Source organism: Notolabrus celidotus, chromosome 19 (genome assembly GCF_009762535.1).
Source record: "Notolabrus celidotus isolate fNotCel1 chromosome 19, fNotCel1.pri, whole genome shotgun sequence".
Lineage (NCBI taxonomy): Eukaryota > Metazoa > Chordata > Actinopteri > Labriformes > Labridae > Notolabrus > Notolabrus celidotus.
The window spans coordinates 17,955,714-17,972,667 of NC_048290.1; the positions used below are offsets into that span (position 1 = coordinate 17,955,714).

General features: G+C 42.6%; 2 protein-coding genes across 2 annotated transcripts in view; one reads left to right on the forward strand and one right to left on the reverse strand.

The window, feature by feature from the left end:
- LOC117831002 (stromelysin-3-like) overlaps positions 1-3,741 on the forward strand; it is a 23,526-nt gene extending 19,785 nt beyond the window's left edge. The window contains exons 8-10 of the mRNA XM_034709406.1: positions 26-230; positions 1,107-1,367; positions 1,447-3,741. Coding sequence (XP_034565297.1) covers positions 26-230; positions 1,107-1,367; positions 1,447-1,562 — 582 coding nt within the window. The 3' untranslated portion in view covers positions 1,563-3,741. The remainder of the gene's footprint in view (positions 1-25; positions 231-1,106; positions 1,368-1,446) is intronic.
- A 3,295-nt stretch (positions 3,742-7,036) lies between these two features.
- On the reverse strand, positions 7,037-16,476 carry LOC117831677 (SWI/SNF-related matrix-associated actin-dependent regulator of chromatin subfamily B member 1-like). Its single transcript, XM_034710478.1, has 9 exons — positions 16,109-16,476; positions 14,229-14,340; positions 14,003-14,111; positions 12,075-12,212; positions 11,857-11,984; positions 11,605-11,771; positions 11,262-11,452; positions 10,744-10,875; positions 7,037-9,388 (listed from the first exon to the last, which is right to left on the reverse strand). Exons 1-9 carry the CDS (start codon positions 16,196-16,198, stop codon positions 9,349-9,351), a joined length of 1,107 nt encoding a protein of 368 aa, XP_034566369.1. The 5' UTR covers positions 16,199-16,476; the 3' UTR covers positions 7,037-9,348.
- Between the last annotated feature and the right edge of the window lie 478 nt (positions 16,477-16,954).

The following is a 16,954-nucleotide window of genomic DNA, read 5'->3' on the forward strand; positions in this document are numbered from 1 at the left end:
CACCCCTGTATGTGTCATGTTTCAGCCGGATGCCTGCAGGTCGAGCTTTGACGCTGCCTCCATGATCAGAGGAGAGCTGTTCTTCTTCAAGTCCCGGTATGTTTGGCGTATTCGTGATGGGCAGCTACAAGCCGGCTACCCAGCCTTAGCTTCACGCCACTGGAGAGGCATTCCTGACCGCATCGATGCTGCGTATGAAGACAGGACCGGGAACATCTGGTTCTTCCAAGGTGGGTCAATTTACAGAAGCAAACTTGAGCAGGCCGACTTCGTAGGAACAGATACAGGCAGTTGAAACTAAAGATGTGGACAAAGTAAGTCAAGAGTGTGCAAATAATCAGTTCAAGGGTGATGTTTTCAAAGCAACACAATCTCTTAATCCAGTGGCAATCATCTCATGGCAATATATGCCATTGGGAACAAAGGCCATCTGTTTTGGCATTATGGTGCATCCAGTGGTTGACGATAAAAAACTTCCAGCAAAGATATCGTTGTGTGTGCGCTGTTTTGTTTACAGTCCAACAAGCAGCTTGAAAAGCAACTTATTCAGATCAAAAGAAAAGTAAAATAAACCCCTACGTATCTGGACATTTCTGTCATTGTGGTGAGTCTCAGTTTCACTGTAAACAGTGCGTTCCACAGAGGCTTCACTCTGGCTTCCTTCAGTGGTATGAACCTGAAAAAGAAACTGATGTTCTTGTGATGTTCTTGTAATTAACGGGTCTTAAGTTTGCTGAAATAACAACATCATGATGCAGATTAGTCAAAAGTCAGAAGTCAAACTTTGTCAGGTCTGTCCTCAAGAGGAGAAGAAAACTACCTTTACAATGTTTGTTTGTTGAATGGAGGTCTATGAAAGAGGATTAGAGACACTGATGTTTTTTAGGTCTGACCTTCGTGTTCCATTTGTTCTCAGAATTCCTAGATCAAATACAGAACTGTTCTAGAATTCTATCTTTGACCTTGGGATTCTAGGACACATGCTGCCCACCCTGAAGGTGGGATCCATCATTTGTGATACGTTCCAGGACGTCAGGAAATCGAAACTCTGATCAGTCAAAAGTCAAGCTCTGTCAGATTTATTTAAATCTCTTTCACCTCCTCAGGTGATACCTACTGGGTGTTTGATGCCGAGAGGAAGATCTCAGGCCCAGATTCGGTGCAGCAGCTGGGTCTTCCTGTAACAGACATCCAAGCAGCTCTGAAGTGGGAACAAAACCATGTGGAGAAAGTCTTCCTCTTCAAATCCGCCACATACTGGTCCCTCGACTCACAGCAGAACCGCGTGGACAGTGTCCATCCGTTCAGCATCCACGACTGGGAGGGAGTGCCCAGCCGGATCGATGCAGCCTTTAGGGACGGATACGGTGAGGACTGATTGATCGATCTGATTTCCTATCTGATTACAAAAGGTTACTGACTGATGTTCTTCTCACGCTCTTACAGGTTACGCCACGTTCCTGAGCGGACGGAACTACTGGAAATTTGATCACGTGGCGTTGAAGGTGGTCGATGGATACCCTCGAAGCATCGGCATGGACTTCTTTGGCTGCTCAGCCTGAACATCTGAGTTCAGACCCAAACGGCTGCTGCAAAGAGCTTTGGTTTGATTTTCAGCTTCATTCCCTGACAAACACTCTGCTCAGCTCTTAGAGCTCATTGAGACAACTGAAAATACCCCGAATATTACAACAAACTCACGCCGAAGCCTCTGAGTGAGAGTTTCATTACTTTACTTCCATACACACGTTGAGAAATGGTCTGTTTGGTTAGTTATAGGCACCAAAAATACTTCTTTAGTTTTGGATTGGGTTAAATTAGGCATGCTTGTTGCTGGTTAGATCACACACCTACGTGACGTTAAAAATATCACTTTGATCAAGTACATTTTGGAAATTTGACCCAGCTGGGTCTGACTGATCCATTAACCCTTAACACCTCTCTGAATGGACCTCTTCTCTTCCTCTACTGTCACCTGTCCTCAGCCTCCTCACCTGTAATAGAAGTTTCCTCACATGATCAGTGTTTCCCACACAGAGACGACACCTGGGCGAGTTTGTTTTCAGCCGACCATTTTTACGTGTTTGTTAAGCATTTATACGATCTCCTGTTGCTCTCTGCCACTTGGGTCTGCTCATCTGCAGCACCTGACACAAGCTCTGCAGGTGATCAGAGAGAGAGAGAGAGAGAGAGAGAGAGAGAGAGAGAGAGAGAGAGAGAGATCCTTCACGACGCCCCTCCTGTTAATGCACTGATTGAAGTGCAACATCTTTTGTTAAATATGAACCTTAAGGTGCTTTTCCACCAGAACTTGTTCCAGGAACATCTCTCCCAGGAACTAACTCATGTGACTCATTGTTGTCTGCGTTTCTACTGAGGCTGTTTCATTGATTTCAAGCAAAAAATGTCAGAGATAGAGCGGTGTTCCAGTTTAAAGAGCGACCTTGTTACCTGGAGACTCTAAGCCTGATGCATCCCTCACAAACGTCTTTAGATGATCATTAAATATCTGATGAGGATATTTGGACATTTAAATAAAAACTAAACTAAGATGCATTCCAGAGGATTCCTTCTGTGTTTCAACAGCTGTTGGAAACTCCACAAACACTGACACGTTCAGCTGAAGGTCTCCAGTTTACAGGGTCACTCTTCAGACTGTAACACTGGGAGCTGACAGATGCATTCACACTATCAGGCTCAGAGAAGACCAATGTTCAGGAGTTATTAAACCAAGTGAATCACAGGTGTGTGTGATGTTGTGGACGGAGGGAGAGATAAAAACACTGAGGGTACTCTACCAATCAGAAAAGTTCTGCATTGCAGGCCCCGCCCCTAAAGTTCCTACCCCATAAGCAGGGATTTTTCAAGTGAAAATATAGTTCCCAAAAAGGGAAAGTTCCTGCGGTCGAAAAGCACCTTTATGTGCAGCTGTCATCCTGCACTAACTTAGTTTTGAAGCACTGCGTCATTAACAAGTCTCATCCACACGTGGATCCGCTGTTGTGAGAACAGATCATTAAGTGAAACACTTAGAAAGATGATTTATTGGACATCTTTTTTAATGCGTGCTGCTGAGAATCCCCCTCTTCGCCCCTCACCTTCCTCAGGTACAGCATCACTATGGGAAACACTGATCCTGGCTCGACCTCTAACGTTGTATTTTTGGTGCTGAGTTGGTTCTAGTTCACGTGACCGATCTGGTCTGAATATACAGGTGCTATTTAAGGTTCTGTAGGCAATGTAACCAGTACCTCATTTATTACACAAATGATCAATATCTTTATTTTTAATTACACATTGTACTCATGGTGCGTCTTCATAGAGCCATAAAATGTTCTCATCGTCTGTTGGAGAGCTTTGTTTCAGTCCTCTGGTTTTCATCATCATAAAGAAAGAGACGAGTCTTTGGTGGTCTGACATAAACCACGTGACTCAGTTCAGAGACGTGATTCGGATTTCTACGACGGTTTGATTCACTGTTAACTTTGATATTGTGTTGTTTGTGTTTTTGATGTTGCTGTCTCTAATCAGTGCAGGACATTGATTGTGCTCTATCTTGTAAAATATGTTGTGATGTGCAGAAAGTTTAAAGTTGAAGCATGTCAACATAAGATCCACTCTGATGTACTACGCTCAACATAAACTGATCTGTCTGCCTTTATATGCAGGTTCTTTTGTGAAGTTCTGTCACGTTTAATGTTTTTATGGAACAAAAATTTCAAAATAAAAGTCTTTTTTGTATCCCTGGCAGTGATCATTGAATGTGGGCACCGGACACTCTCCAAACACTGCCTGTCGTATTTTCTTCATCTCCATAAATCCTTGAAAGTGCGCTCAGGTATTCTCTGCCTCATTACAGGAGGTACGTATAGAGATTAATGTGCCGCCTGTAATTGAGCACCAGGAACTTTCCCTGCAGGTCTGCAGGTCGGCACATGTTTACGCAGAATCGCTCCCCATTCACTACATATAAATTCTTTGATATATGGCACAGCGACTGCACTGTTCAACATGTTCGACTCTGCATGAACATGTACATGCTCCTATACGTCTGCACAATTTCAGTTTCTGCAGGGACAAAGACAAAAGGTCACAACGCTCTTTGTAGGGGAGTGTATGCACTTCAAACCAAACAGAAGAGGCCACATGATGCAGCGGGGAGAAATCCACAAAGAGTGCACTGACTCCAATATTTGTTTTTATATGTAGAGTGGAAGTAGCCGAGAAGAGGTTGAGTAAAGTGAAAAAGGAGAACGGGCAGTCACAACCCGTACAGTGAAAGTACAGAACTCTGCTTTAACTCTGATGATTTCCAGGTTTGTCTCTGGTATCATGTAATCATGAGTCACGCTTCAGTCATCCAGCTGAGGTTGGATCGGTATGCCGCGGTCGAGGTCAGACATGTTCGATTTCATTGTTTCCAGAGTTTAACAGTTTACAGTCGTCCGCTCACATCGCCTGCAGGAACTGACTACAAACAAACGTCATTATTAAAGAGACTGACACAGGTACAAGAATCAGGTGACGGCTCTTTCTGCATGAACGAACACTACACTCAGAGGACACGTCAAAAAACACATGCAGTGAGTCCAACACATGAATCAGATTAATACAAAGATTTGATCGTATTATCGAAATGTTCTGTCCAAACCAAATCTAAGGACATACGTGCAGATCAAACAGAACTTATGTAACATCTCGTTTGTCCAGAAGCCAAACATTTTTGATTGTAAAGTTAAGATCTGGTGATCTTCCTCGGGTCGGTTGTTTCAAAAACATCTCTTAAGATAGTGGGATTTGAATGCAGTGGAAACCAAGTCTTTTCTTTTGTACCGTGCAAACTATGACAACATCAGAGTTATTTTCTCCTGAAATCGTTCGTAAGAAGCCTGAAATAATGTGGCGGTCGGATGAGCAAAACTGGAATTTGTTTATCTTATTTTGACGTTTCTTGCTCGCTAATGTTGTCTCTAAAGCCTGGAGAAGACCGTTTCTGTCTCTTGACAATTAATAAACAGTCAGTATGCCTAAAGTAAAGTACGACACAATAATAAGATAAAAACTTCTTTGTACCAGAATGCTAGCCGAGGTTTTAAGAGGTGTCAGATTTTAAATTAATGCAACCGAAGTGAGAGAAATGAAACAACATTCGAACTTTAAATCACAGAACTGAGGACGATTTAACGGGGAAAACAAACAAACTTTGACCTCATGCAAGAAAATGTAACTGCATGAATGAGTGAGAGTCGCCCCCTGTTGGACATTAGTATGGATGCAGGTTTAAGGAAGATTAAATCTGGTTCATAAGGATCTGGACATCCAATTTTCCAGGAGCAGACTAAACACACTTTGTCCACAGGGGGCACCTCCATCCACACACACCGACAGATCCTCACATCCACACGACCTGTTATCTGTACCACTTATCCTGTTCAGGTTCAGAAGGGAGGGTGGTGGATATCCCAGCTGTCAGTGGGCGAGAGGCCGGGTGACACACTGGAAAACCAATCACAGAGCTCACACAACCAGATTCACTCTCTCTCACACCAACATGCAACCCATACTTACACACATGCTTGAGGAGACCATGCAGACCTCACATAGAAAGGCTCCAGATTCCAGCTATCAAACCAGGAAACCTCTCACTGTGAGGCGACACCGCTAACCACTGCACCACCGTGCTGCTCCAGATCCTCACAGCTGTTTTCAGTTATATCTGTCAGGTTTGGTTTGATGCTGTTTGGAGAGTTAGTTATCGGAACAATCCACCAAGTTGCTGGGGAAGCAAAATAAAATATCTAGAATTTCTTCTTTCTTCTTTTTTAACTGACTCAGGGTTTTTTTGCCCCCACATTATTCCTGGAATCAGGCTCAGATGGGATCAAGATAATCCTGATTCTTTTGGATGAAAGTTATCAAAAGTTATCCCAGTGATGCTCTAAAGTTTTATCAACACAAACTGGAGGGTTGGATAAAAACAGACTGGATTACCGCTTCTCTTCTGACTTTAAAGTCTTTCTTTCTTCTTAACTCACAGGGTTTAAGATATTATTCAACCTGATAGATTTAATCTGTACCGGAGTCAGAGAGCTTCATCAACTTTGTATCATCAGCTGTTTTTTAACAACGTTTGATTGTTATCCTCGTTGTCTTCTTATTTATGCAGAGGGAACTTATAATCAATTATACATATCTAAGGGAGTTTGTTTTCTTAGTTTCACCATCAGTCTCAGCAGGAACACTACGCTCCCAACATGTAGGCCTGCTCATCGTACCTAAAGTCTTTAAAGGTAGTATGGGAGGTAGAGCGCTCAGCTATCAGGCACCTCTCCTTTGGAATCATCTACCAGTCAGGGTCCGGGAGGCAGACACCCTCTCTACTTTTAAGAGTAGGCTTCAAACTTTCCTTTTTGATAATGCTTATAGTTAGAGCGGGCTCAGGCTTGGACCAGCTCTTAGTTATGCTGCTATAGGCTTAGACTGACACACTGGGATCCTGTCTTTCCCTCTCTCTCCTTTGTCTGCCTGTCACTTACTGTAACTCTTCCTGTCCCATTAAAGTTACTAACCATAGACCTTTCTGGAGTCCCTGAGCTCCCTTGTCTCGTAGGTTCCTCAGGATCGCTGTTGCTGTGGACGTGCTAGACTCCAGCTGCTACAACTACTACTTTCCGTCTCACCACTATCATCTCTCTCTCTCTCTTCATCTCCCTCTATCCCTCTCTCCAACACGGTCTCAGCAGATGTGTGTCTAACATGAGTCTGGTCCTGCTGGAGGTTTCTGCCTGTTAAAGGAAGTTTGTCCTTGCCACTGTAACTTGCTAAATGCTGCAAAGTGCTCTGCTCCTGGTGGATTAAAATGAGATCCGACTGAGTCCTGTCTGTAAGATGGGACTGGATCTTATCTGGTCTTGATGTTGGGTCTTTGTTAATAATAGAACATAGAGTACAGTCTAGACCTGCTCTGTTTGGAAAGAGTCTGAAGAGAACACTAGACGCACAAACACAACATGTAAATAAACCACAAAGAGCCTTCTTCCATCAAGTTTCCTTTATTGATATTTTCCATATAAAAACGAGTCGACTATAAAGGTAAAGTAATTTTACAAAAGAAGAGAACAACAAACGTTAACATCATTCTCAGAGTAAGTTCAAGTTGAAAAGTCGTCACTTTTAAAGACACCATTGGTTCTCGTCAGCGCTGACACTCGGACAGACGTAACATCAGGAGCGTCGTCCATCATGCACAGAAGAGTTTGGACTACCTACAGTTAGTTTGAGCATGCAGGGACACCGAGTCAGAGTCTGTCTGCTAACACCGACACTCTGAGTCTGCAAACACGCGGCTGTGTCTGAGCGTTACTGCAGATTACTTTACATGCACACGCTCTGATAAAAAGGGAACATCCTCCTCAACACAAATGTTTCTCATTTACATTCATTACAACATTTGTGAGAGTACTGCATCTTTATGATCATTCTCACAGCAGATAATATTCAGCTTATTATTATTTTTGGTCCTTTTCTTTCATCAACACAGTTGGAACAGTTTTTAACTCCTATTTATACTTTTGATGGGTTTGAGTGTAACAGATCATGTTTTTGAATGGTAAATAGGGACATTCAGAAGTCTGGCCAGCTAATCCTGGTGTGTGTGAGATGCTGTAACAGAAAGATTTTGACCTTTTTGGACTTTCAATGAAACAAAGAATGATCTTCATGATGTTTGACGGATCGTTTAGAGGATCAGAAACCTTCTCTTAGCTTTCCTCTTCTCCGAACCCCTCCTCAAATACAGAGGAAAAACTAGAGAGGTCTTTGTCTCTTGGACGTTTAAACCATGTTCATATTGAGTGGCTTCATGTTGGCGTTAATGCATCCACAGTTTTGTTCAGACTGCAAAACCAAATCCAGTTTTTCCACCAATCCAGGGTCAATTTTTTGGAGGAGTAAAAGACAGAAGATGCAAAAGATTACTGAGCTATACGTCCAAGCAGGGATCTTTTCTCAGAGTCTTTAAAAGGGATAGTTTTTTTTTGGAAGTGTGGTTGTACGAGGCACAAAGGATCCCGATCAGCTTGGCCAGAGACCCAGAACAGAGCCAGGCCTACAACCAGACTTATAAATACTGTACTTTCTCTTTAAGTGAAGCCTTGTGTGGATTTTGCACACCACACGTTCTTTCCAAAGTTAGACATTAAATGAAATGTGATTTTTGATGTTTCAGATCCTCGCCTCGTTCAGAGGTGGTTTACAAACTGATGCAGAGCGGGTTTCTGCAGATCCTCAGCTGTCAGAGCAGAGTGAGGGTGAAACACGGAGGAGGGGGTGCACAGTTGAGTTCTGCGCTGAGACTCTGAGAGCAAAACGTTAACGGACTCTGTGCTGTCTTTATTAAACTGTGAGGGCACAGAGGTGGACAGGTAAGTCATCCAGACTGAATCAATTCATGAACAGACCTTTAACAGGCCATGACAGACATAGATATAAGATTCATTCTCTGAGTATTTAGTGAATTAATGCTGCAAGGATTATAAAAGGAGTCAGACATGAGCTGCTACCTTTCCTCTCAGCTCTGACCTGACTGCAGTCTGAACAAAGTCAGGATGGATGAAGACGTGTTGAAGCCAGATGTTGAAAACGTGCATCAGTTTAACTCGGACACACACACAAAGCTTACATCTTTCAAAGTGTCAGAGTGCACGCTCCGTCTGCTCTGTCCTTGTGATAACAGCTGCTGAGTCAGATTCGTGATCTGAAGCGTGGACAGAACAGGCGTCGTTCCTATCACTACAACATCCTAACATTTAGCTCAGGTGAGTCTCAGAGAAGCAGCTGTGAGTCTCCTTTCTGTACAAACAGTTCAACCCGTAAACCTCGGTGGTATAAAGAGATGTGGATCGAGAGTTTACATCCTCCTCAGTCACAGACAGTTCAGTTATTTAGACTACAGATTAAAAAGTACCAACCAGAGGAGTACTGACCTGACGCACGTGATGAATGTAACATGATGTGTGTGTGTGTGTGTGTGTGTGTGTCTGCGTGTATGTGTGTGTGTGTGTGTGTGTGTGTGTGTGTGTGTGGGTAACAGACCTAAACCTCCTTCAGTACAAACCCCAGCTAACAGCTGTTAGTGCTGTGCTAAAGGCAGTGAAGCGTGGTGAGCTTTGTGCAGAGGAATGCCAGGTGTGTGTGTGTGTGTGTGTGTGTGTTCATTCATTCATGTTTCCAGGGACGTCCAGGTGCTACCATGATGTTCTGTGTGTGTGAGTAACTCTGTGTGTGTTTACTTCGTCCTTCCAGTAGCAGGAGTCTCCGGAGGAAACGTCACGTGATGCAGCGTCATGACTACCAGGACGGAGCCGTGTTCGCCAACCGCCTCATACGCCTGAAAGGAGACACAGAAGGAACACGTTTAATGCACGTTATGTAAAAAAGGTTTGAAAGAGTGTCACAACACCACCTATTAAATCATAATGAACAATATACAATTTATTTCTATTTTATTTTTAGATTTCAAAATTTTAATATTTTGTCTTCCTTTTTATTTTACTCTCAAGATTTTTTTCCATTTTCAAATGACTCAATATAAATGTGTACATTTTCCTGACTGGGAAGGTACCAAAAGCATTCACTATGCGTGACTGACGTCAGACTTCCACCAGATCCATCTCTGATCCGCTGCGGTCCTGCTCCGTGCTCTCTCGTCCTTCAACACCCAAAGGTTGCGTTTTCAGTACGCAGCACGGAGCAGGACCTCCTGACAGCTGGAGTCATGTGACCGAGGTTTCCCGCAATAATCACTGAATCAAGGATTCTCCTCCTCCTCTCCTCATCCATGTTGTCTTTCTGGTCCTCTGAAAACCTCTGACCTGTTGACTCCAGGCCTGGCTCCGCTCATCATGACGGTTTGTTGTTGTAGTTAAGTGAAATATGATCTGGTGATAACACAGAGTGTTTTATTCTGAAAATTAACCAGATGTTTTAATTTTGTTTTGGTGCCTGACTTCCTGTCCCGCTCCATCTGCTCTGTTGAGATTGATGCGTTGTGCTCCGGCATCCGGCAAACATAGAAGTCTTGTGTATCTGATCCGGAGGACTCCGACCTGTTGGATCAGAGACGCAGCCGGAACGCAACGGAGCGGATCCAGTGGAAGTTAAAACATAGACTAAAATAGAAACCTATCAGATCCGGTGCTGTGACGGATCAGAGGCGGACCGAACACGGATCTGGTGGGATTCAGTTGCGAGTATGTAACTGGGGATGCATGATATTATCAGCATGATGAAGTTATAATCAGCAGATGTAAAAATGTCGGCAGATGTGTACGTCTGATAATGTGTCGCTTTAATCTTGAACGCTCTGCCAGCTGACTGATGTCTTCTGCATCAACATGACGCCATATTTTGAGGAGATATACTGTTGTTTTATTTCCTTTATCTATTTATTCATTTATATTTTAGAGTAAACATCGCTCTTTTATTCATTTTTTTCTCTCATTGATTGTACCAACCCTCTTTTTATTGTTTCTGTCTGTCTGTGGTTCTCTGACTGTTTTGTACATTCTGTTTTGTCTTGTTCTGTTCTCTATTTGTTATCGTCTGTTAAGGACCCCCTCCAAAACAAATCCTCCATCTGAAGAAGTTTATCCTGATAAAATTTTTTAATTTCATATCAAAATTTCTAAATATAATCCTCTATCCTGGATCGGATGTTTATTTATTGATCTGTTCCTGTCTCACCTCGTGTTCCTGTCCTGGTCTCGGATCTTCTTCTCCATCTCTGCATCTGTGAGGGTCTCCAGCAGGGGGCACCACTGGTCTGCATCTCCTGTGTTACGGATGGCAATCTCGACTGTGGGGAGGGGGTTCTCACTGCGGGGGAATCACAAACATGTCAGCGATAAATCAGAACACCACAAAACAAGAACCAGACCACCGCACGAAAACCTGCAACCCATGAGGAGCGGATTACAGACACTTCAGGACAAGACCACACACTCCAAGCATCATCTGTCAGCTCTCTGAGGTTCATACACGTGACAGTTTGATTTAAGACAAACATGTTTCATATTTTGGGGGATTTTTCAGTCCGTTGCTCAAAGTGAGTCCACTAACTGTTCTTGTTTTTTTGTCCCTGACAGGCTCAGGTTGTTATTCTAAGAGAACATTACAGAGAGGATCCCTGCAGAGAGAGAGCACTTTAAAACTGCAGCGCTCATTGTTTCTATCAGCTCTGGTGCAGCAGGTGTGTGTGTTACCTGAAGGCGTAGGTCCTCTGGTGCCAGCTGAGCTGACCGCGGATGCTGTAGGCGATCGTGGTGACGAACTCTCCTCCCAGACCGAGCTCCGAGCACAGCTTCAGAGCAAACGACTCGGGCGAGTTCTCCCGCTCCGACATGTCCCACTCGAACTGATCCACCAGAGAGATGTTCCCCACGTGGATGTTCAGCTGAGGAACAGAAAACACAAGACATCCAGTTCATTGTTCATTGTTAAGAACATGTAAAATGCTCCTTCATGCTGCAAACAGAAGGTTAAAGGTTATCTTTGTTTTAAACCTCTTTATGTTAATTTATCTGCTCCGTTAGTGAACCCCCTCACCTTGATGATGACCCTCTGGTCCGCCTGCTCCTCCATTATGCTGTCCGTAGGATACGACTCAATCTGTTGACGGATGGCGGAGGCGATGGCGGGGACGAAGGCCAGAGGATTCAGGTCCAGATCATCACACAGAATCTCTGCAAACATCTCGGGGGTCATCAGTTTCTCTGAGGAGGGAAGACGAGCGAGGTGAGAACGACTGATGGGTGAAACACGGTAAGTTTGGATGTCTGACAGTGTATGAATATCCACCGTTCATGTTCCACGTGAAAGCGTCTCTCAGCTTCTGTCCGTCGATCTCCATGTCCAGACGAATGGGGACCAGAGACTCCACCTGCGCTGCGTTCTCGTGGATCACTGCGGGGTCGTGGTCGTCGAAGCTGAGCGAAACACAAAATGATAAATACTCAGCGCTTTAACAGGATTAATATCTAAAGAGGAGAAGCATTCTTCAAAGATATTTCTCTCACCACAGGGGGAACGTCCTCTTCTTGTCCCGGCCCATCCTGTTGCGGTTGATGGTGGTGGAACAAGGCACAGCGTCGAGGTGGTGGGAGCTGTTGGGCAGCGTAGGGACCCACTGACTGCTCCGCTTTGCTTTCTGCTCCCTGTGGAGACGAGACAGAATTCAATCGGCTGACGTGAAGCCATCAAACATACTGCAGGGTGATCACTGATGAACTCGTCTGTTGGTGTGAACCGTCCTTGTCTGTCTCTGATGTCACTGTGAATTTGGGCTTTAAGTCTTGGAGGTTTGAGTTCAGCATAATAAGTGGAGGTCAAAACTCCACAGCGCTCATTTTTGTCACTCTCGGACTCTTACTGAATCAAACTTTAGCATCAGATAATCCTCACAGTCTCCGATTGAGCAGGATTCATGCATCTTGTATTTCATCCTTGTAAGACCTAAAACATTAAATCAGTGGTTCTTGAACTTTCCTGCAGGGTCCCTCTTTAGTAGACCTTATGTCAACACGTGCAACCTGGCCCTTCGTTGGTGTAGGTGAAGCCGAGGGCGAGGGTAATACTCCTCATGATTTCTGGTCTTTGTTTTAATGGTTGTGACTAGGGATGACCACAATTAATCGATTATGGTTGATTGATTGTTAAGAAATTAATCGAAACACGCATTTTTGTTATCAATTTTCCGTCACGTGGAACAAACATCATGTGGTCTCATATTACACTCAGCTATCAGGGAGGTGTTTTAAGTTTAAAGCATGTTTGGATGTGATTCAGCTGGTAAAGGTTTTGCACACAGCGGAGATGCTCAGCTGGCGGCTGCGGCTGCGCGTCAGGTCTGCACGTGCGCTTTTTTTAAAGAGGATCAATACGCAACTGCTGCCAACAACGACACGGACACGAAGGTTGACAACTATAAACAGGACATTTCCCACCTTTGGATACGAAGGCAACAGACAGGTGGGAAATTCAGGTACGCTATGTTTGCAGACCAGCAACATCAGAGCGGTCTGAGCTTTTCTGCATCTGGACTGATTATGACCCGGTTGCGCTCTCGGCTGACACCTGATTGAATACACATGTTTATTTTTCTCAATAAGAACGAGTAGTCTGAAAACTGGACACTGTGAGTCTGAAGTACTGTTCTGTTAGTAGTCTCAGGCTTCACTTTGTAAGATTATGTCCGCTGAGAATATTTTTATGAGCCTGATCGTTGATATTCTGCGTGTCAAACATGTGCCCGTATTCAATACCGTCAGTGAAAGGCATTTTGTTGCTGTAGAAAATATAATTTAGGGGGAAAACAACGTATTTGTCATTGTTTTTGACGTAAGAATAATAATGTTTTTTTTAATCAATGAATCGATAATTTATCGTTAACATTTCCAAAAATCGATCGCAGAAAATACTTAAAATGTACATCCCTAATTGTGACATTTGGTGTAGATCCAAGTCAGCCTTCAGTTCACCTGCAAGTCTCTTATGAAATGAACCATGCTTTGCTATCAAGTCTACCCCCGCCACCCATGTCATAACGTTTTGATCATGCCCCTCAGATTGGAAATCACTGAATGAATAGGCTTGATTTATATCGTATTTGATAGGTCGGGTATTTGTGTTTTGCACTTGTCAACATTAAGTGTTCTCTTAAAAAGTTAAAAAATACAAAACACAACTTTTTCACCCCTTCAGCTCAGATCATTCTTACATTTTTCCCTGACTCCTCTTTAAACTCAAAAATAAAACATTTGGAGCATCATGAAACTCAAAATACGAAAAAGGAGACCCTGAACTGTTGAGCAGCTAAAATCCTCTATCAGGCAAGAACGGGACCACAGTCCAGAATCTGGTCTCCTGGGTTCACCAACGTTTACAGAGTGTTGTTGAAGAGCTGATGAACAGGAAACATGTCACGTGTTAAGATGAGAAGGATTACCTGAGGTAAGCCGGCGGCTCTGTGCTGATGGACACCGCCTTGTACTTCTCATCGTTTCCCTCGAAGATCTCTTCACATTCAGACGCCTTCAGCAGAGTCACGCTGGTGGCTGCAGACGAGAAAACAGAGACTCAGGTCAACTCCTGGTGGAATCAGTCTGACAAACAACATACACAACACCTAACCTTTGTATCTGACAGAAACATCTCAAAGAAAGAAAGCTCACCGTGAGACGAAGCGACGATTTTCTTCCTCTCCTCCACCGACGCCAACCTCCTCCACAAAGACGGATATCTTTTATACAGAGATCCTCTGAACATACGCAGATAGTTTCCAACCTGCAGAGGAGACCATAGAGCTTTTAGTAAAACTGAATTATGACAGTTTAAAGCAGAAACATTACGACCAAAATGCTTTGATTATTTTAGAGTAACCCTGCAGGTTTTTAGACGTTTGCAAGAAAAGTGTTTAATGTTTGTGACCGGAAATACATTTATTTCAGTTTATATTTAATGCATTAACTCCCCCCGGACTTTCAAATATTTAATTTATGTAAAAAAAAAAGCTGCAAATGAATAGTTTTTTATCTTATCCTGATAAAACAAACTTGACACATTTTTTTTTTTATATTTAATTTTATACAAAGATTTCTTTACATGTTTATTTTTCTTCCTGTTTATGTTCAGCTTTATTACATAAAAAAAAAACCTGGAATTTTAACAAATCATGACTTATTCAAAATTAAAAGAAGTTGCATGTCTTGAAGATACAAAACACTTTTTAACAGTCGTGAAAATGAGTGTGTTGATGAAAAGTAACTTCTGCTGCAGGATTGAGTCAGATCAATCAACATCACTGCATATTGCAAAAATAGACCCCATGTTGCAGGACACAGCAGTGCTTTTGACAGTGTTTTTGGACAAACATGCAATATGAAAAAACTATATATTTGCTTCTATTATACAGAATTAGATAAAAGCATGAACTAGCTTTCAGTTCTCTGCAACAGGTGCTCCTGCAGGATTTATCAGTAGATTCTACCAGACAAGGTCTTATAGTTAGAGCTGGATCAGGCTTGGACCAGCTCTTAGTTATGCTGCTATAGGCTTAGACTGACACACTGGGATTCTGTCTTTCCCTATCTCTCCTTTGTCTGCCTGTCACTTACTTTAACTCTTCCTGTCCCATTAAAGTTACTAACCATATACCTTTCTGGAGTCCCTGAGCTCCCTTGTCTCGTAGGTTCCTCTGGATCTCTGCTGCCGTAGATTCCTTTTTTGGGTCTGTAATTCATTTCTTTCTTCTTTATTTATTTAATCCCTTTCTTTTTTCTTCTTTAATTCATTCCTTATTTTTTGTTCTTCTTTCTTTCCTTCTTTCTTTCATTCCTTCTTTCTTTCTTTCTTTCTGTCTTTCTTTCTTTCTTTCTGTCTTTGTCCTTTCTATGTTTCTTCATCATTTATGTCTCCTTTTCTTTCTGTCATACCTTCATCATTTATTCTACTCTTTTTCTTTCTTCTCATCTCCCTCACTTTTCTCTTTTCTTTCATCTGTCTCGAGTCAACGACGTGCCAAACTCCAGCTGCTACAACTACTACTATCACCTCTCTCTCTTCATATTTTGCTCGCTTAAATCTCTTTAAAAACAGTTTTAATGGCGTTAATGTTCTTTCAGTGTAGACAGGTAGTGCACACACATTTAAAAAGACTGGTGTGCATGTTTTTCATGAGGTTTGACTTGACATTAGTATATCACAGTAGATCCATGAGGTTAGTAAACACAGAGCTCTCCCTCATGTCTGTGTAAATACAGCTCGAGCATCTCTGCCGGCTGTACAAATTTATTAAACGTCACAAAAATACAGACGATACCTACTTATATATGTTTTTTGTTAGAACTGTAACAACATGGTTTATTTTGATTAATTCCCCCCTGTAGTCAGCCTCAGTCTGCTCTCCTCTCTCTGTTTTAACTCGTTTCTTTGTTTACAGAAACATCAATTAGGCTAGTTAGCATGCTAGCATCAACGAGCCGGAGGGACGGCTACTGAATGCTAACACAAGAGAACTGAGTGCTGAAAAGTCCAAGAATGAACACACACATACCTCCGATCCGACCATGTAAAAGTCGCCATCCTCTTCTAATTGAAACTTCACCGGCTTCTGGCCGAATGTTTTACTTAGAGCCAGTTGCATCTTTACGCAGTTGCTAAAAAAGCTAACTAGTGAGCTTGCTTCTCTTCAGATGCGTTCAGGTTCATTAGAAAGCTGGGAAATCAAAGCGTCCCGAAGGATTCAGCGTAAATTAACTGCGTTGAAACAAATATTTGGGATGAAATCTGCTCTTAGGATAAGAACCGACGGAGGAACACAATATGACGAAATAATCCAACATAAATCCAATAGGTTAAGGGGATTTATTTTTTTAAAAACGCTCGCGACTTCTTCGGTGTTTTGTTTTCCGTGAACCGCGAACGCTACATTGCCCTCACTTCTTGTTCATGTGAAGGTAAAGGAATAAATTCAAAGCTCACTATCGCCCCCTAGAGGCATCAATGGGTATAACATTACACTCTTGCCGCCAAGTCTAATGAAACATAATAATCTCCTTATAACGAGTAAACAACTTAAAGTATTATGTGATTTTCTGGAGAATAAGGAGTAAATGTCCCCTCTATAAACATATTGTACTAAGTTCAATAAAAAATTAACAAATTAAAGCTGCTGTTGGTAGGATTGGTGTAAATAACATTACTTATTTTCTGCTGTGTTTGGAGAAAAGGTCATAATACCAACCGGTAATCATCAGTAAGTGGAGTAATTTGAGACTATTGCAAAATCTCAGCATTTTCCAATGCCTTTGTATCAAGCAATGTTATTATTTCCCTTGTTCCCGTTATGACAGACCAATCATAGCTAATCTCCAATCCTCTATCCTGATTGGTTAAGGGG

Bases quoted from the DNA above. Each gene is read 5' to 3' on its own strand.
- LOC117831677 (XM_034710478.1), bottom strand. From the start codon at position 16,198: ATGCAACTGGCTCTAAGTAAAACATTCGGCCAGAAGCCGGTGAAGTTT. The intron at 11,772-11,856 runs GTGGATATTCAT...TTCCCTCCTCAG, and splicing joins TTTCACGTGGAACATGAACG to AGAAACTGATGACCCCCGAG. The intron at 10,876-11,261 runs GTAACACACACA...ATTCCCCCGCAG, and splicing joins CAGAGGACCTACGCCTTCAG to TGAGAACCCCCTCCCCACAG.